This window comes from Mesoplodon densirostris, chromosome 15 (assembly GCF_025265405.1).
Source record: "Mesoplodon densirostris isolate mMesDen1 chromosome 15, mMesDen1 primary haplotype, whole genome shotgun sequence".
NCBI classification, from domain to species: domain Eukaryota; kingdom Metazoa; phylum Chordata; class Mammalia; order Artiodactyla; family Ziphiidae; genus Mesoplodon; species Mesoplodon densirostris.
The window spans coordinates 69,827,160-69,849,099 of NC_082675.1; the positions used below are offsets into that span (position 1 = coordinate 69,827,160).

Below are 21,940 nucleotides of genomic sequence, written 5' to 3' on the forward strand. Positions count from 1 at the left end.
AACTTTTTAAAGTCATGTAATCAAATGGTTCCAAGTTTAAGTCATTTTGAGCCCCGTTCCCTCAAACTCCAGGAGTGAGAATGAAGTTGGAAAATGGAGAGAGGGGTAGTTTGGGGAATAAAGAGAACAATTATTCTACTTTCCATAAATGAAAAAGTAAATTCACTTATGTAGCAATGTTGGTGGAACTCATAGTGGGTCAAAATTCTCTCTGAAAACTGGACCCAGTTTCCATGTAGTACTTAGATAATTTTTTTTTTATTTTATAAGATTTATAATCATATATTTCCTATAACTACTGGAACCATTAATACATGTCAGTCCAGTTCCTGGAAAACAGAGACTGAGTCAGGCTTTCAAGTTAATGCATTTGGGGTGCAAGCCCAGGAAAGCAAGAGTGAGGGAACAAGGAAAATGAGCCAGGGAGGAAAATAAATCAAATAATGATGACATATTATTGAACTGGCCCCAAGTTTAGAACAAAGCCAGAGCTTGCTTGGCCTTGGTAGGGTATCACTAGAGAAGCTAATTGAACTGCTCTGGCCCACAGAGGATGGCTGGATAGGAAGCATGAGCAGTTTCTCTCTTGTCTATCATTGGTCAAAGTAAGCCCACCAACAGGTTATTAACTATTTTGTACCTCCTGCCAGCCCCCTGGGAAGTCAGCACTTCTGGTAAATTCACAAACATGGAATTCTCTCCTTGTCCTCAGCACTTTGTGTGGTGATGGCTTGGTCTAGGGTAGCAGCAGCACTTGGGGCTGTATAGTACCAAAGAGAGCATGAACTAAGGGTTTCGAAAGCAAATCATATAGCAGTGGCTCATGGTAAAAACTGGTGGGTCAAGTTGAGCATATGTGTTATGGCACATAAACTGGCTGCATGACAACATGCAAGTTAAAAATCATAATTTACAGAAAATAGATAAGGAAACTATCATCGCAGATGAGACTAAAGGAAAGTAACTCCTTATTTATTCCTTTCTCTGTATGAGGTACTCAGTAAATTTCCATCTGAAATCATAAAACACACACAATTTAAGCTACTTACTCAGCCTACAATATGAGACTTGATAGAAACCTGGTTTTTCCCTTTAGGGTTTGCCTCTTATGCCTATAAAATGTTAATGTGATTGTGAGAGTGCTTCCAAAATAGATTACCAAAAATCACATTATTTGTTTTATGTCTGGACAAAATCTCCTAGGAAGGTATTATTAAATCTAAGTGGAAGTTATGGCACTATACCATTCCATTTAAAAAAGCCTAAGGAAAGCCAAGATCCTGTCTTTTTCCTGGATAAAATGATGGGAAGAAGGTAAAAATAATTGAAGTGAGGCATGTTCGCTTACTGGAATATTTGGTACAACATGTACATAGTTTACTTTAAAATAAATCACCAAAATTGAAAAATCTTGCTTTAAAAATTTTAGTATAATTCCTAAGAGTTAATATTTGAATAGAAGAAGAGGCTCTAAGAATAATTTAATCCAAACCTTGTATTTTAACAGATATTAGCATTTGAAGCCCTGAAACTTTTTTAATCATTGCTTTTCCTTCTCAAATGAAAAATATTAAAAATATAAAATAAACTTCTTTTTTATAAAATAATTAATTAAAGTATGAGCATTCCAGTAGAAAAACTAAGGACTGGATATTCAATTTACAGAACTATACATAGCCAACAAGCGTAATAAAATGTTCAATCTCATTGGCAGAGAAATGCAAATTAAAACAAAAATAAGTTAACATTTTCCTTTGATTAAAGTAATAAAGATAAAAATGAATGATGATACACTGTTTTGGAAAGCGTACAAAGAAACATGAACTCTCATATACTACTTGTGGGACAGAAAGTTTCTAGAATCTTTCTGGAAAGCAATGTGGAGATTTCTGTTACATACAGATGTATGTGTGTGTATGTGTGTGTATTCATAAATGTATGATTCAAGTTTCCAACTTCTAGGAGTTTGTTCTAATTCGGCAGACATATTTTTTTGCAAAGTTTTGAACTAAAAACATGTTCATTGCACCGTTACTTTAATAGCAAATAACAAGAAAAAAAAAGACCCTAAGTATCTAACTATACGCAGTTAACTAGAAAATTCAGACACAATCATATCAAGGAATACTGTATATCTATTGAGAATACTGTAATGTAAACATATTAAATTACATGTTAAATATTTAAAGCATGTTAAGTGAATAACTCAGTTTTAAATCAGTATTAAGCATGAGTCCATATTTATAAAGCAAAAAATTCATAAGAAAATATTTAGAATAATATGTTCTAAATATCAAAATATTAAGTGATTATTGCTTACTTTTGTAACAATAAAATATGCATTTTACCTGCATATGTACAGTGAAAAACAAATGAAATGTCAAGACTCTGATGTTATATTATAATTTTTGATTACCAAAACTGAAGATTTCCTACCACTGACTTTAACTGTATGCCCATTGAACAACTAAGAAGGGACTGGTCAAGAAAATAAATGAAGAATGACCTTACTGATATGAATTGCTTAGTATTTATGGATTTTTTGCCAAATGGAATTTAACACATTCAGCGTAACGTAATCAAACCAAAACTTTGACTCTCTAAATATACAAAGTTTAGGATTTTCTTTCGACGAAAAGCAAAATTGTTTAAAAAGATAACTATATAGAGCAGCAAGTGTTAGCCTTTTTACTATCAAAGATGCTATATTAGTCGTAGGGGGGTCATAACAAATTACCACAAATGTGGTGGCTTAAAAGAACAGATTTTTTTTTTTTCAGTTCAGGAGAAACCAGAAATCTGAAATTAAGGTGTCTGCAGGATTGGTTTATTCTGGAGACTCTGAGAGAAAATGTCCCATGTTTGTCGTCTAACCTCTGATGGTTGCTGGCAGTCCTTGACATAACTCAGCTTATAGATGCATCTCTCAGATCTCTGCCTCCATCTCTGCATCACTTCCTCTGTGTGTCTCTACATCTCTCTTCTTATAAAGACGCCATTCGTTGGGTATAGACTCTATAGTAATCCAGGATGATTCCATCTCAAGGTCCTAAAGTAATTATATCTGTTAAGACCATATTTCCAGGAAAGGCTATATTTGGATGTTCCAAGTATACAGTATTCTACTCACTAGACACCTTTCATGACTTTTCCTCTCAAGGACAATCATTTTGAATTATACCCTCTAATGAAACTTTAGTTATCCAAAAATAAACAATTCAGCCCTATATCTTTATTCCTCTAAAATACATGTGGCAATTAACACTTCTAGTCAGCATAGGATAACCTGTCTTCACTCTGGTTTAATATCATTCCAGTCAAAAGCAAAGAAATAGGATGAATTAATTAGCTTGTTATTGAAATGATGCACAAATGCCCCTTCCCATCTTTATAGATTTGTAGGAATCTGGACTCCAAACTTGAAACCTTTATTAAGAATATTCCTTCTTCATTTCATTTGTTATAAAATGAATTTGAGAATGCAAACATAATCTGAGCAGTTATATTTGTAACTGTACTTGATATGTATTGCAAAAAAGTCACACAGCCTTCATTTTTAATTTGAAATAGAGAATTACAAAAACCCAGAGTATAGCCTCATACTCTTAAAACATTAAAAACAAGTTTTGCAAAGCCTCTGCCTTCCTCTCCCCAGTTCTGTGTCCTGGCTTTAGTAATTCCTAGATGTAGTGGGAATGTCTTTCATGCTACAAAGCATCGAGGAATCAGGAAGTACTACACACTGGTTGATTGGCTGTGGTTTTGACTTGTCCCCAGGATATATGTAGTAACTTACCCACTTTGTAGTAAGTGGAAGTAATTGATTTTCTATATGAATCTTCAGCACTTTAAAATGTACAGGATTTGCTCCCATGTTTTCAATATCTGTAAAGTACATGGATATGTTGATTTGGCTGTTAGAAAATTGAAAATGCCAGAATGCTTCCTTTGGATGGTATAAATATTCAGATGTAGAGACTCAAATATTGTTTTTTACAGTCTTCTATTTGTTAGGCAGTTGTTTTTTGTTGTGTGTGTTTTTTTTACTAGGATAATGAGACATCTGCAATAACAAAGTAATTCAGAGTTACAACAAGGATTTTAAATCACTGCTATCAATCTTATTGTGGGAACCCAAGTCAACTGAATTTTAAAGTGCTGTTTTTAATTTTTGAGTGCTCTTCAGAGAAGGTTGTTTGGAACTGAATTTAAGAGTTTTCTCATGCTTCATGACCAATATAAAAATAAATATAGTGGTAAACATGCATTGGTGTTTTATGGACTGACAAATTGAAATAATGGCACAGCAATTTTATAACAAGGTTAGCGTTAGGGGAATAAAGGGAAATTATATTGTTTGAATAATACATCGTCTGTTGACCATAAGTTTTAAGAAACTAGAAAAGAACTGAAGAATTACAGAGTTTGAAGGCACTTATTATTGGGGATAGAAACAGGCAGAAGACAATCTGCTTTTAACAATAGAACTTTTTTACAGCTAAGCATTGCTACCTATACCATACTTCTTTTAGAATAAAGTTGTACTTAGAAGCAGCTAGGCACACACACACATGCACACATTGAGATTGAACTATACGTCCCTGACAAACAGAACAGGAAACACACAATTCATCTCATCCAAAGCCCTTTTTTTATAGAAGAGGCAACTGAAGCCAGAAGAATGACATTTCTAAGATGCACCACTAGTTAATGGTATGGATTCCAACTAGATCACAGACGTTCTGATTCCTAGTTACGTGCTCCTTGTACTATACAGTGTTGTCATCTTTAGCTCACTTTATTGTGAGTGACTCTGGCCATTGTATCAATCTGTAAAAGAGCATCGATATAAACAATTTTAACATTTATAACAATAATAACAGCAATAGCAACTTTGACAACAGCTCTATGCTGGAAACAGTATGGAAGTTCCTCAAAAAGTTAAAAATAGAACTGACAGTGAACCACCAATCCCACTTCTGGGTACATATCCAGAAGAATTGAAATCAAGATTTCAAAGAGATAGCTGCATTCCCACATTCATTGCAACATTATTCACAATAGCCAAGGTAGAAAACAACCCAAATTTCCATCAACAGACAAATGGATGAAGAAACTGTGGTATATACATACATCAAATTAAAAATGAATATTATTCAGCTTTAAAATAGAAAACAAAATCCTGCCATTTGCAGCAACATGGGTGGACTGGGAGAAATTATGCTAAGTGAAATGTCAGTCCCAGAAGGGCAGATACATGATTCTGCATATATGAGGTATCTAAAATAGTCAAGCTTTTGGAAACTGAGAATAGAATGGTGGTTCCCAGGGGAGAGGGGGAGGGGGAAATGGCGAGTTGTTCAACGGGCATAAAATGACAGTTATACAAGATGAATAAGTTCTAGAGGTCTGCTGTACAACAAGTACCTATAATTAACAGTACTGTATCGTGCACCTAAATCGTGTTTAGAAGTCATCTCATGCTAAGAATTCTTACCATTAAAAAATAATAATAAAAGCAAGAGGACAAGAGAGTCTTTTGAAGGTGATAGATAGGTTTATTACCTTTATTGTGGTGATGGTATCATAATGTATACATATGTCCAAACTCATTAAAATATATACATTAAATATGTGCAATTTTTGGCATATTAAGTATACCTTGATATTGCTGAAAAAATATCCATGATAAGAAAATAAAACTTTATCTATTTTAAAATTTAATCTTTATAATAATTTTTTATTCATATACACATTTTATTGTTGAGAAATCTTAGGCAAAGAAAGAGGGCTAGTAAGTTTTTCAAGGTCATTCAGCTAATAAGTGGTGCAGCAAAAACTTAAGTCTAATTCTGCCTGAATTGAAAACCTATACTCTTAACTCTTAAACTATAGGCAATATGATGTTGACCATAAACAATGACTATGTGGTTGTGTGAGTATGTAAAGGGATAGTAAAATAATGCAGGGATGGAAAGAGATATCTATTGAATAATAAAAATTGAGGATTAACTTTGCAACTAGAGGAACTGAGTAACTTTAGAAGAGATTAAGTCAAAACTTCCCTACCAATTTATTTTTGAAATACTGTTTAATATTTCCATTAGCCCAACTCAGGAAACACATCTCAGATAACAGCTTTGAGAAATACATACACAAAACAGCTTTTGATTACATGCTGGTTTCCTTCTATCCCATCTCCAATGAATGAATGCATGCATGCATCCATCCATCCATCCATCAATGGAGTGTTTCAAGTGAGAAAATAATCTGCAACTGTTAGTTATCTTTATGTCTATTAAATGCCTAATTTTATAAATTATTTTTGAAATCAGTTTGTCATTTGATTCTCAAAAGAATACTCTAAGGTAGAAATGTAGGTATTATTACCTAATAACTGTATATGAGAAAGTGAGATTAAAAGAGCTCTCAGAACATTTAAAACTTGTCTGGCCTCACAGCAAAAAAGCAGGAACATTTGAAACCTAGAATTCAGGGTAATGTACTGACTGACTCTGAAAAGCCAAAATTTCTGGTTTTGCTTATCACTGCATCCTCCACTTACCTAGACTAGAAGAGGGTCACGGGTTTAATTCTGTTGCTAAAGGTCTGGTACAGAAGGCACTGAATTTAGAATCAGAAGGCTTGGGTAAAGATATCTTGAAAGTGGAATTTAATTTTTTTTTAATCCCACTGTGTAAAACTCAGATTTACCTGTAGGTAATACTATAGTAAGACAGATTCAATGCAATCTAAAGAAGAACTTTTATTAACAAGCAAAACTGTTGGAGTGGATTCCATTCCTTGGTGAATTTCTTATTCCAAAAGTATCCCTGCTTTATTTACAGGACCACTTAGTTGGATATACAGCGTTAGATGGACCGTTTGACTAGACATTATGATCTCTTTTAATATTGGGATGTTATATATATCTTTAAATATTTTCTTATACTTAATCTAGAATTTCTGGGTGTTATTAGTGAGATTCCACAGCAACATTCTAGAATAAATTCCAAAAGTTTTAAAATTTAAGCTAAAATATAATATTTCAAAAGTTAACAGGATTTTCAGGTTGACCTAGGTACTACTCTATATAGAGTATTAAAGCTTCACTACTGATATCATAGAGAGAAAGATATGAAAAACTACCCTACTGTATATGGTTAGAAGGGATATTCTGATAAGTAGCTTGGGGGGTGCCAGGTGAGGCCTCATAGGGGAAACACGTAATGGTTGGTCTTTTAACTGCCTTCTAATTGTTACTTCAAGTTATTATTCAAGCTATTAGTAGGCTTTTGTTTTACTCAAAACTGAATTAGTGATACTGACAGAGTCTAAACTCAAAATATGTAAACTGAAATTTGGCAAAATTATAAGAAGAAATTTGCATATCTACTTTATAGTGAGATATTTTAATTAACTTATGTTAAAAATTGATAGATTCTGCATGAGAAACACCACTCGATTTAAAGTCAAATGAATGGAACAGAATATAGGGCATTCAGAAAAATTTCCATTTATAGTCAAAATATTGCATGTAAGAGAATGGTATGTCAGTCAAGGTTTGACCAGAGAAACAGAATCAGTGGAGATATATACTAAGAGATTTATTGCAAGCAGTTGACTTAATTGACTATGATGGCTGGCTGGGCAATTCCAAAATCCACAGGGCAGGCCATCAGGAAAGATAGCTGGAACTCCCGAGGTGAGGCTGCTGTCTGCAGGTGAAATTTCTTCTTCAGGGAAACCTCAGTCTGCTCTTCAGTTCCTTCACCTGACTGAATCCGGCCCACCCAGATTATCTAGGATAATATCCCTTATGTAAAAGCAACTGAATATGGACTTTAGTCGTATCTACAAAATACCTTCCCAGCAACACTGAGTGTTTGATTGAATAACTGGGTACTTTACCTTAGCTAAGTTGACACATAAAACTGACCATCACAGAAAGTATTTCAAATCAGTCACTGGAGGTGGTACTGACATAATTGTCCATCCATTTCAAAGAAAAATGAAGTTAAATTTCCCCTTACTATAAAAGAGTATATTTTTGATGGACTTAAACTATTTGAGGTGAGACCACTATGAAAGTCATGAGCTGTAATGATTGCAATAATTTGGTAAACATTTCTTCCTAGAGTTCTCTCCCTGTGAGATTTTGTTTTTTGGGTTTTTTTAAAGATTTAATTCTATTTATTTTTGGCTGTGTTGGGTCTTCATTGCTGCACGCAGCCTTTCTCTAGCTGTGGCGAGCGGGGACTGCTCTTCGTTGCGTTGTGCAGGCTTCTTCTTGAGGTGGCTTCTCTTGTTGCAGAGCATGGGCTCTAGGTGCACAGGCTTCAGTAGTTGTGGCAGATGGGCCCAGTAGTTGTCTCTCATGGGCTCTAGAGCGCAGGCTCAGTAGTTGTGGCGCACAGGCTTAGCTGCTTCGTGGCATGTGGGATCTTCCCGGACCAGGGCTCAAACCTGTGTCCGGTGTATTGGCAGGCGGATTCTTAACCACTGCGCCACCAGGGAAGTCCCTCCCTGTGAGTTTTTAATTTCCCGGAAGAGCCTCTGTAATCCCTCTGCCTCAGGAATCAACAACAGCACCTATGAAGGGTGAAAAATATTAACAAGTATCAGATCAATGCCATGTTAACTAAGGGACAAGTCAAAGTGAGCACAAGCCTACTTAAGGCACCACAAAGGCTTTATGTTCAAAAGCATCCGTTCACCACCTTGCTGATGGTGTTGGATATTGTATTGTAGTCTGATATTTCCTTTGTGCTAAGACTTGCTTTAGTGGATCTTTCAACAGTTGTTTTATGTTTGTGCCTTCCCAGTGTCAGGCACTGTAGTGGCTCTGTGGATATACAATTAAAACACTGATGATAACAAGACAACAGCAGCAAAACTATTCTCAGTCCATGCCTTCCGGTCTATTTTATAAAATTAGAAGCCTCTTAAGAGGACAGCATTTTGTGTGGGTGAGTTTATCAAACTGTCTCTAACAGTACTAGTGTTTCGCCAAAAGCCTACTTTCGGTTTTAAGTTTCGTTGGATTCCCTGGCAAAATAACCACTCGTCTCACACAAATAAACAGCTTCAATCAAATCTTTAATAGAAGGTGATTTAATTTAATTTCAATATACAATCATTAGAAGGAATTATATCAATTTCAATATACAATTATTGGAAGGAAAGGAGTAAGAATATTAACAAAGTATATAATAAAACATACATCACCGAATTGGGCCGACACCTACTTCCAGATGCAAGCAGCAGCAGCTGGAAAGTCCTGAGTATCAGCAATCTGGAGCCCCAATTGGGGAAGGGTCCCAGGCAGTGCGGCCACCCCATGGGTGAGACTTCAAGTTGCAGTTCTGGGGGTTCCCGCTTATAATCCCAGGCCGCAAACTCATATCATCAGTTTGCATGCAAAAATGCAGCTCTGGATTCACTTTAACAATGATGTTGTTTTCACCATGGGGGTGGTCACAGGATTTTTCAGACCCCAGGGGACTGGCCAGGTCCCCAGGGCTCAAGAAATTCCAAGGCCCACTCCCTCTCTTATCGTAAATGCCGTTTGATTTGCTAGCAGCAATTGTTAGGTAAGTAAGCAGGCGCGCAGTCCAGGTCGGGTCACAGGTTGGTCAGAGGCCAACTTCTGTCTCTGAAACCTGCACAAGACTATTTTACCAGCTTCCCCAACAACTAGTTATTGAAGACAACTGCCCTTCGACATTAACAAGTCCATTCTAACCATCATGTAAAACACCATCTCCTATTAATAGTAAGTTAGAATTCTTCTCAGTACCAAGATTTACTCATCTTCCTATGCAAAAATATACAAGTGCATAAGTTTGTACTTGATAGAAGCATCATTTCTCTAATAGCTTTATTTATGACTTTTCCTTGGCTCCAAATGTTCATGGCATTTCAAATTAATGGAAAAACAGAGAAGTGTTATTTTATTTTTTATCAGTGTTGTTCAACTCATTGAGGTTTAAGAACTTGTCAGTTTAAACTGAGTCCTCAGTGTCTCAAAAAAGTCATATGGTCTTTTGACAAGCATCATGTGTTTTACAATAATTTTTCATGTTAATGAGCAACATTGAGATTCAGTTAAAAGGAAAATTGTTTACATTAAAAATTTACACGTATCACACTCATGATACACAGGGCCTCTCTTGTCTACCTATACTCTCTGTGTACTGGAAAATCAGCTCTAAGGTCATCACTGTGTCCTATAACGTATGTCCAAATTATCATAGAGATAGACTTTCTTCATGCTCTAGTATGGAAGCTAATGCAAAACGAACCATGTCTTGTGATGTTTTCAAGAGACAAAGACCTATTTTTTCTGCTGAAGTACAGTGGCTTTGGAGTTTTCTTTCTTGGCCCAAAGGGAACATAATCACTGACCTTGAATGAATGATGGAGCATAAATTTTTAGATTGACTCTTCTTGATTTATAGGCAGGCCTCTTCTGAACTGTGAGGAAAAATGATCCTTGCTATTTTTGATTATTTCTTCATCGTTCATATTTTATATTCTGCCTCTGCCCTGAGGCTATTTTCAGGGTTACATTTTTGTAAACTGGAAAAAATAAATGAGGATATATGAAAAATAATTTGATTTCTTGCTGTAATCTTCCAGCCCTTTTGGCTAAAATAATAATTACCACAACAATCACAAACAATGTAAAGCATGTCTACTATTGTTAAAATTTTGCTAAAACTTTTAAAACCCACCAGAAATACTTGTTTTCAGTAAGTTTTTTCTTTTTTTTTTTCTTCTGGGGAAAATTCTTTCACAGGACTGGAGAAAGGAAGTCAGTACAGTTTTCAAGTGTCAGCCATGACAGTCAATGGCACTGGACCACCTTCCAACTGGTACACAGCAGAGACTCCAGAGAATGACCTCGATGGTAAGACCTTTCCCCAATCACTGTCACTCTGATTTCTGTCCTCTTCGTTACTTCAGCTTCAAAGGATACCTTAAAAAAATTGATAAACTTCAACATTGGGGATATTTATTCTAATGATAATCACTGCCATGTGATAGCACATTAATTCAAAGAAAATTTATAGAAACTTTGCTAAACATCAGGCATTGTGCTTAGCTCTGAGAATATAATAATAAGTAAGAAAGACATGATTTTTTTTCCTTGTGGAGCTTAGAAAGACAAACATTCTAAGTGAAGTCATAGGAAATTACCATTGTTATAATACAAACCTGGTTGAATATTGGCCATATCCTATGGTTCAACATAGGATGTATGGCTAAATAGAAAGATAAGAAGATAGATAGATAGGCAAAGAGATAGACGTAGAGAAGATTTACATCTAAATGAAACCTGAAGGATGAACAAGAATTAGCTATGCAAAAACATACATTAGAAATTGAGGAGGAGAAGTAGAGGGCAAGGTAAATGCATGTTTGAAGTCAAGATAGATCATGGTGCTGCTAGGGACCCGAAATAAAAACCATCATGGCTGAAACACAGAGATGGCATGCAGTTACTTTTGCAAGACAGGCATGTTCTAAATCTGGCAAGACCAAATTAAGGATTTTGAACTTTGTCCTAAGAATCTCATTAAAGCCATAACCCACTTTATCCTAAGCAAGTCATGAAATAATTTTTTAAAATACTGACAATTAGGTTTGCATTTTGAAGAGACTAGTCTGGCTAAAGCACAAAAAATATTTTAGAAGTAGACAGACATGGGCCAACTCAGTTAGGACAACCCTAAAGTAAACCTAAAGTAAAGTAACTTGAGGCTTAGAAAATATTATTTAACTTCTCTTAGATAAGGTAAATCGAGACATGGAGCTACACAAATTCACACTTTGCAAAACATACACCCTTCATTAATAGGTTAGGGAACTTGAATTCATGTAGTCATTTATTCAACATGTAATTTTTCTTGAAAAATTTTATATACCAGACATTATTTTAGGTATTAGGGGCAAAGCAATAAACAAAGTCCCTACTCTCAAAGGGTATACATTTTATTGAGGTAGAGATAGATAGTGATAAATTATCAGAAGAAAATAAAGTGTGGTAGAAGGAATAACAAATAATTAGGGAGTACTCTTTTATATAGGGGGTTGAGAAGATTTCTCAGATTAGGCAAAATATGAGCACAGACTTTGAGAAAGTGAGGGAGACAGCCATGCAAATAGGTCAGACAAGAGCCCTTGGTTCAGAAGGAGTAGCAAGAAGAGACATCCAGAGATTGAAGCCCAGTTGGTGGTTGAAGTATGACAAGGAGGCCAGGATAGCTGGGCCTAAAGTCATGAGGACATGATCTGTCTTATTTAAACAATAAAAGGATGGTTAGGATATGCTGTAGGAATACTTCATTTTTCTATTTTACTTGAGAAATAACTTTTAAAGTTTATATGCTTGTGTTTTATACTCTCATCTATACATGTGGAATATATATTGTTATGCTTACTTTTAAAGAACAGTAACTTAAGCTAAGAAAATTAAACCAACTTGATTCAGTCACTCTGCTGGTAACTGTGGAGCTGACACTTAAGACCGGGTTGGGTGAGTCAATGCCCAGTACAGGTTATCAAAGCAAAGTCCCCCGAATCCTTTAGAACTGACCCAATGACAATAAAAACACAGTGATTCAAGGCAAAAGATTCTAAGAAATGAGGTCATATCATTTACCCAAACTTAAGGGACTATATCTCTTACCGGAAGGAGTGAAAATAAATGGGGTGGAGGTGCTGAAGTTCCTATAAAATATCCAGGATGAATGGGATGCTCCACTTGACTTACGTGTTCTTTCTCCTCACTCTGAATGACTCACATTGTAAGTAGAACCAAAATGTAAAATCACAGCTCCTGGGATGGCACAAAACTTCCACTTAACTGCATTCTTTTCATATCTATGTGATCTAAGTAGAATCCGTTTCATACATCCATTCTAATCAAGAACCTCTATGCCGAGCTCATGAATAGTGTCTTAATAAATGCCGTTTCACTGGATGTTTGAACTATACCATGTTTTTAGCTTAATAATATCTCTCTTCTGCATGCAACATCCCTCCTGACTTTTTTCCTTATTTGAGTATTGATTAAGCAGTTTTGATGTGCCAAGTAAACAGGGAGTACAGATGTGAAAAATGAACAGCTCTCTTGAGGCACTAACAGATAATGGCTGCACTGATTGAACAGGCATCATGAAAACAAATAGTACTTAAACTAGAAACTTCAGGGAAAGGGGACTGATGGCTAGGATTACAGGGCAGGGTGTGTAGGACAGCATAGTAGACATTTTTCAAAGTGAATACCTTAAGAAAAACCATTTCTACCACTATTAGTTCAGAATTCATCCTCCCTCATCCAAATGGTACTCCTTTAGCAGCTGGTTAACACATTTCAGCACATTTCAAATACTGCCTCTTCTCTCATTCTTCCACTTCTTCATTTGGATTATAATTGTTTACACAGTTCTTGTCCTTGATCATAAGATGCACATTAGCAATCTGACAAAAGGTAAATGAAAAATTAATAGAAGAAACCTAGTACAGTTCACACTTCTTGCACATAATGCTGTTATAGTTTATGATTTAAGATAGTATACATTTAAAACATACTGGAAACTAATAGCCATTTCAGGGTATTTAACTATAGGAGTGTGGGACAGATGTGTTTCACTTGCTTTGTAAAGCACTGATTTTACTCACTGTACTAAATTAATAGTACCAGACATGTTTGGTCCTAAGGCTTTCTCAATTTCTGGACCCATGATCTCTTTTCACTGAGCAACTCCCTGACACTGATTTCAATTCGTCTTCCTTCCTCCTGTTTTTTTTCTTTTGACTACATCATTCAAATAGTAGAAAGTATAACCCTTGATACGAATTAATATTCAGATGAATGGACAAGCTCAGAAGTGGTCACTAGTAGCGCCAAGAGAATACTCAGTCTAATGGCTTGCTCTCTTTCTATATGGAAATATAGAAATAATATAGAATATAGAATCTATAGAATAAATATATATATATATTTAAGCTATGGAAGTCTTCTTTAAATATTCATCTCATTTTAACTTATTCAAGTAAATGTTTAAATTATAAAATGAGATTTAGATGACTTCTACCAGAGCTTTCATGGCTAAGCATTCCAAAGTCAGATTCCCATATAGAATGGCTTTGATTTCCTTTAAGTTTTTAGATAAGGAGGAAGCAATCCTTTTGAAAACCACTTGAAATGGGAGGCATTCTTTGCTGTAGCCAGAGAAATCTACATTGGATGGGAAACCCAGTGTTGGCCCTTCTAGGTGCATAGTGTTGCATAACTTTCTCCCTTTGCCTTTAAGTCACCCAATGAACTCAGAAGATGTGATCTACTCATTAAGGTGGTAACTTTGAGCCTTGCAAGTCAGCTAAACAGAAGCAGCAGTTTGTACAGATAGCTGAAAGCAAAGAAAGCAATTCCCTCTCCTTCTGTGACTTCTGTAGTTTCTCTTGCCTTCTCTGTTTGACTTGAGCAGTGTGAAGATCTACAGTAACTTGGAGAAATACTCCAATTCCTTATGGATTACCCTTTTAATTAGGATGTTTTGTTAAAGTAATTATAGAGCCAAACCTTACTGTTCGTTCAGGGTTCCCTGAAAGCATGTTTGCTATTACTAACAGCTGGGAAGTTTTAAAATATTTATTTTGTGCCTCAAAATTTCAGCTTAAAAAACCAAAATCATTAGAATTCCCAAAAGTTCTTATGTAAATGTCTTGCATAAGGATATGAAGAAAATTATGATGAAGTTTGGCAAGGCATCCTCCAGGAAATTGAGGTTGGACATCCATTTGTGCTGCTTTAAAAAAAAAATTAAAGTGAACAGGTAGAAATTGTTATACAAATCAATAATGATATAATTTAAAATTAAACCTCTACCCTAAAATGGAGGAGCTTGGCTAGCAAAAATCAACAATGCAGAGACCCTGAAAATACAAAAGTGATGTAAGCAAAAACTGTGAATCTAAGAACAGGTTCTAATTTCCTGACCCCAGGAAATAGATAATTAGCCCTATTAGCCAGTTTGGTAGTGGTAAAGTGGAATTACTGAAAATTCATTTCATTTGAGAAGTGAACCACAAAAAAACTTCTACCTTTTGGAATCTGCATGGTAAGTGTTACTCTCTGGGCATATGGCTTTGAGAAGGAACACATTAAAGTTTATTTTAAGAATAATGGTAAAAGCTAAGATGATGACTCCTCCCAGAAAGAAGAAACATTGCGTATTAAAGATGTCATATTCATTCAAAAAATAGACTCTGACAAGTGGGAAATCTCTAGGCAGAAAAAGGAGAAATGAGAAAAATATGTTTTTGACTAACTGAAAGAAATTGAAGAATAGAAAAAGAAAGGAAGAAGGAGAGAAAGAAGGAAGGAAGAAAGGAGAAAAGAATACATGGAAGAGTTGGGGTAGGCTGAATAATGGCCCCCCAAAATGTCCACATCCTAATCCCTGGGATTTGTGAGTGAGAGACTTTGCAGATGTGATTAAATTAAGGTTTGTGAGATAGGCGATTATCCTGGATTATCTAGGTGGACCCAATGTATTCAAAAGTGTTCTTAGAAGAGAGAGGTAGGAAGCTCAGAATGACAGGAGGTGTGACAGCAGAAGCAGATTGGAGTGTCATAGGGCATGAGCCAAGGAAGTTCGAAAAAAGCAAGAAAACACATGGTCCCTTAAAGCCTCAAGAAAGAGGTAGGCCCAACTCATACCTTGATTTTAGCTCACTGAAACAGATATTGGAGTTCTGACCTCCAGAAGTGTAACATAATAAATTTATGCTGTTTTAAGCCACTAAGCTTGTGGTAATTTAATACACCAAGTATAGTAGCAATAGGAAACTAATACAACTGCCAGAAGAAAAAAAAATTTTGTTTGTGTCATTTCAATCATTGACAAAGATTAAGTATAATTATACCAAAATAAAATTTGTATAAAATAAGATAAACCAGTTTGTGTTTTCTTTTGGTTTCATGTTAGCATCATTTGAGGCCAAAAGGTAAGAAAAAAATGAACAGTAAACTTGAAATAGAAAGTAGGACAAGAAAACGGAAAAATAATATTACAGAAATGAGATGCTCAAAAATGTGGAACTCCACAGAGTCTGAACATTTAGCGAAAGTTTTATTTGAGCAAGAATCAGAGATAAACAGCATGTTCTATGATGACAGGCTTACCTAATAGATATCTAAAAACATAAGCTAAAGCCCTAAATTGTCTATGATTTGATGGAAGATAAACACCATGTCAAATTGTATATCCAGTCAAGATGTGCTTTTGTAAAAACATTTAAAAATATGTATTTTCTAAATCTCTAGAGAAATAAAAATAAATAAAACTTTACATACCAAAATAAAGAAATTAGAAAGGAAAAAATCAAAAATATTTCTAGGGGCTTCCTTGGTGGTGCAGTGGTTGAGAGTCTGCCTGCTGATGCAGGGGACACGAGTTCATGCCCCGGTCCAGGAAGATCCCACATGCCACAGAGCGGCTGGGCCCATGAGCCATGGCCGCTGAGCCGGCGCATCTGGAGCCTATGCTCCACAACGGGAGAGGCCACAACAGTGAGAGGCCTGCGTACCGCAAAAAAAAAAAAAAAAGTTAAATTGTATACTTTTCAGACAAATGAAAAATATTAAACATGAAAATTGGGCAAAGAATTATCAGGCTAACAAATTGACAGGATTCCAGGGAGGTGATGAAAATACATGCATACACAATTTCATACATACATATGTGAAATTGGTGAATAATTTATATTGATAACTAGCAATATTCAAGTCATGAAACTTCAAATCTGAAACGTGCAACGCTTAAAAATCAAAGTACGTAAACAAAATGTTTTCCAAAAAAAATTCAAAAGGCCAATCCAGATTTGAGAATTTATTTAAATGCTTAGAACAAAATAAAAACTTTGAACATGAAAAATACATAGTCACTGAAATGAAATGTCACGGAATGTGTTAAATAATACTTTAAACATAACTGAAGACAAAATTAACACACAGTGATAGAAAAAAAAGAGAAAATTTTAGAGACATAAAACATGGAATGAGAAAATTTAGCATGCATCAGTCATAATCTCAAAAGAAAATAAAGAATGGAGGAGGAATAATTTTTGCAGAGATAAGAAGTGAGAATTTTTCAGAATTGATGAAATACATGGATTATCAGACTCAGGAATAATGCTTTAGCTTTGATACATTGATAAAAAAAGATACAAAGAAAAAGACAAAAAGAAGAGCTTGAAATGCTCTAGAGAGAGATTACTTATTCAGGAACTACAAGTATATTGATGAAGTATTCCCAGTAGTAACAAACCAGAAAACAATGAAATATCTGCAAGGTGCTGATAAAAAAATTACCATCATCTCCAAATTGTATATCCAACTAAATAATCATTCAAGGAAAGGAGAGACATAAGCACCTTTCATGTAAGAAAACAGAATTTATCACCACCATCTTTTTTGTAAAGGGTGTACTTTCTAAAGAAAGATAGAAAGAAAATCACCAGAAGGATGATTAGAGAAAGTGATAAGCAAAATAATGTAATATATCACTATATGTGAACAAATTATGACTTTATAAGACAAAAAGTATAGTATTTTGTAGAGTTTTTAAAAAGTTGACAAAAATGAGGTGGTAAAGGAGAGGAGATCATGAATATTTAACAGTTTTGAGATTTTTCTTTAACGTTGTTCTTGTGAAAAGTAAAGATATAATTAACTCTAGATTCCAAGTCATATGTGATCTCAAAATTGAAAATATTACAAGTAGAAGGACATAGAGTGTATAATTTCTTACTCAGTAGAGAAGAAAAAAATAATGGTGTGTGGGGGGGTCTTTAGCCCATTCAAACAAAATCATAAAGAAGAAAACTAATAATTTGTTATGGGTAAGTAGGAAAAACACAAGAGGAGAAAAGGACCTACAAAAACAAACCCAAAACAATTAAGAAAATGGTCATAGGAACATACATATCGATAATTACCTTAAATGTGAATGGATTAAATGCTCCAACCAAAAGACACAGGCTTGCTGAATGGACACATAAACAAGACCCATATATATGCTGTCTACAAGAGACCCACTTCAGACCTAGGGACACATACAGACTGAAAGTGAGGGGATGGAAAAAGATATTCCATGCAAATTGAAATCAAAAGCAAGCTGGAGTAGCAATATTCATATCAGATAAAATAGACTTTAAAGAATGTTACAAGAGACAAGGAAGGACACTACATGATGATCAAGGGATCAAAGAAGAAGATATAACAATTATAAATATATATGCACCCAACATAGGAGCACCTCAATATATAAGGCAACTGCTAACAGCTGTAAAAGAGGAAATCAACAGTAACACAATAATAGTGGGGGACTTTAACACCTCACTTACACCAATGGACAGGTCATACAAAATGAAAATAAATACAGAAACAGAAACTTTAAATGACACAATTGACCAGATAGATTTGATTGATATTTATAGGACATTCCACCCAATAACAGCAGATTACACTTTCTTCTCAAGGGTGCACGGAACATTCTCCAGGATAGATCCCATCTTGGATCACAAATCAAGCCTCAGTAAATTTAAGAAAGTTGAAATCATATCAATCATCTTTTCTGACCACGACACTATGAGATTAGAAATGAATTACAGAGAAAAAATGTAAAGAACACAAACACATGGAGGCTAAACAATACGTTACTAAATAACCAAGAGATCACTGAAGAAATCAAAGAGGAAATCAAAAAATACCTAGAGACAAATGACAATGAAAACACGACCATCCAAAACCTATGGGATGCAGCAAAAGCAGTTCTAAGAGGGAAGTGTATAGCTATACAAGCCTACCTCCAGAAAGAATCAAAATCTCAAATAAACAATCTAACCTTACACCTAAAGGAACTAGAGAAAGAAGAACAAACAGAACCCAAAGTTAGAAGAAGGAAAGAAATCATAAAGATCGGAGCAGAAATAAATGAAATAGAAACAAAGAAAACAATAGCAAAGATCAATAAAACTAAAAGCTGGTTCTTTGAGAAGATAAACAAAATTGATAAATCATTAGTCAGACTCATGAAGAAAAAGAGGGAGAGGACTCAAATCAATAAAATTAGAAATGAAAAAGGAGAAGTTACCACAGACACCACAGAAATAAAAAGCATCCTAAGAGACTACTAGAAGCAACTCTATGCCAATAAAATGGACAACCTGGAAGAAATGGATAAATTCTTAGAAAGGTATAACCTTCCAAGACTGAACCAGGAAGAAATAGAAAATATGAACAGACCAATCACAAGTAATGCAATTGAAACTGTGATTAAAAATCTTCCAATAAACAAAAGTCCAGGACCAGATGGCTTCACAGGTGAATTCTATCAAACATTTAGAGATGAGCTAACACCCATCCCCATCCTTCTCAAAGTCTTCCAAAAAACTTCAGAGGAAGGAACACTTCCAAACTCATTCTATGAGGTGACGATCACCCTCATACCAAAACCAGATATAGATACTACAAAAAAAGAAAATTACCGACCAATATCACTGATGAATATTGCTGCAAAAATCCTCAACAAAATACTAGCAAACAGAATCCAACAACACATTAAAAGGATCATACACCATGATCGAGTGGGATTTATCACAGGGATACAAGGATTCTTCAATATATGCAAATCAATCAATGTGATACACCATGTTAACAAACTGAAGAATAAAAACCAATGATCATCTCAATAGATGCAGAAAAAGCTTTTTACAAAATTCGACACACTTTTGTGATAAAAACTCTCCAGAAATTGGGCATAGAGGGAACCTACCTCAACATAATAAAGACCATATATGACAAACCCACAGCAAACATCATTCTCAATGGTGAAAACTGAAAGCATTTCCTCTAAGATCAGGAACAAGACAAGGATGTCCACTCTCACCACTGTTATTCAACATAGTTTTGGAAGTCCTAGCCATGACAGTCAGAGAAGAAAAAGAAATAAAAGGAATACAAATTAGAAAAGAAGTAAAACTGTCACTGTTTGCAGATGACATGATACTATACATAGAGAATCCTAAAAATGCCACCAGAAGGCTACTAGAGGTAATCAATGAATTTGGTAAAGTTGCAGGATACAGAATTAATGCACAGAAATCTCTTGCATTCCTACACACTAATGATGAAAAATCTGAAAGAGAAATTAAAGAAACACATTTACCATTGCAACAAAAAGAATAAAATACCTAGGAATAAACCTACCTAGGGAGACAAAAGACCTGTATGCAGAAAACTATAAGACACTGATGAAAGAAATTAAAGATAATACCAACAGATGGAGAGATATACTATGTTCTTGGATTGGAAGAATCAATATTGTGAAAATGACTATACTACCCAAAGCAATCTACAGATTCAGTGCAATCCGTTTCAAATTGCCAATGGCAGTTTTTACACAACTCGAAAAAAAATCTTAAAATTTGTATGGAGACACAAAAGACCCTGAATAGCCAAAGCAGTCTTGAGAGACAGAAGCGGAGCTGGAGGAATCAGACTCGCTGACTTCAGACTATACTACAAAGCTACAGTATTCAAGACTCATGGTACTGGCACAAAAACAGAAACATTGATTCATGGAAAAAGATAGAAAACCCAGAAATAAACCCACGCACCTATGGTCAACTAATCTATGACAAAGGAGGCAAGGATATACAGTGGAGAAAAGATAGTCTCTTCAATAAGTGGTGCTGGGAAAACTGGACAGCTACATGTAAAAGAATGAAATTAGAACACTCCCTAACACCATACACAAAAATAAACTCAAAATAGATTAGAGAGCTAAATGTAAGACCGGACACTCTAAAACTCTTAGAGGAAAACATAGGAAGAACACTCTTTGACATAAATCACAGCAAGATCTTTTTTGATCCACTTCCAGAGTAATGAAAATAAAAACAAAAATAAACAAATGGGACCTCATGAAACTTCAAAGCTTTTGCACATCAAAGGAAACCATAAACAAGTTGAAAAGACAACCCTCGGAATGGGAGAATATTTGCAAACAAATCAACAGATAAAGGATTAATCTCCAAAATATATAAAGAACTAGTGCAGCTCAATATTAAAGAAACAAACAACCCAGTCCAGAAATGGGCAGAAGACTTAAATAGACATTTCTCCAAAGAAGACGTACAGATGGCCAAGAAGCACATGAAAAGCTGCTCAACATCACTAATTATTAGAGAAATGCAAATCAAAGCTACAATGAGGTATCACCTCACCCGAGTTAGAATGGGCCTCATCAGAAAATCTACAAACAACAAATGCTGGAGAGGGTGTGGAGAAAATGGAACCCTCTTGCACTGTTGGGGGAATGTAAATTGATACACCCACTATGGAGAACAGTATGGAGGTTCCTTAAAAACCTAAAAATAGAATTACCATATGACCCAACAATCCCACTACTGGACATATACCCAGAGAAAACCATAATTCAAAAAGTCACATGCGCCCCAATGTTTATTGCAGCACTATTTACAATAGCCAGGTCATGGAAGCAACCTAAATTCCGATCGACACACGAATGGATAAAGAAGATGTGGCACATACATACAATGGAATATTACTCAGCCATAAAAATGAACGAAATTGGGTCATTTGTTGAGATGTGGATGGATCTAGAGACTGTCATACAGAGTGAAGTAAGTCAGAAAGAGAAAAACAAATATCATATATTAACGCATGTATGTGGAAACTAAAAAATATGGTACAGATGAACCGGTTTGCAGGGCAGCAGTTGAGACAGAGATGTAGAGAAGAAACGTATGGACACCATGGGCAGAAAGCCGTGGGGGGTGGTGGGAATGGTGGTGTGATGAATTGGGCGATTGGGATTCACATGTATACACTGATGTGTAT

At 35.2% G+C, this 21,940-nt stretch overlaps 1 protein-coding gene across 1 annotated transcript in view; it reads left to right on the top strand.

The window, feature by feature from the left end:
* DCC (DCC netrin 1 receptor) overlaps positions 1-21,940 on the top strand; it is an 808,121-nt gene that overhangs the window by 573,888 nt on the left and 212,293 nt on the right. Inside the window, exon 14 of the mRNA XM_060118369.1 lies at positions 10,802-10,912. Coding sequence (XP_059974352.1) covers positions 10,802-10,912 — 111 coding nt within the window. The remainder of the gene's footprint in view (positions 1-10,801; positions 10,913-21,940) is intronic.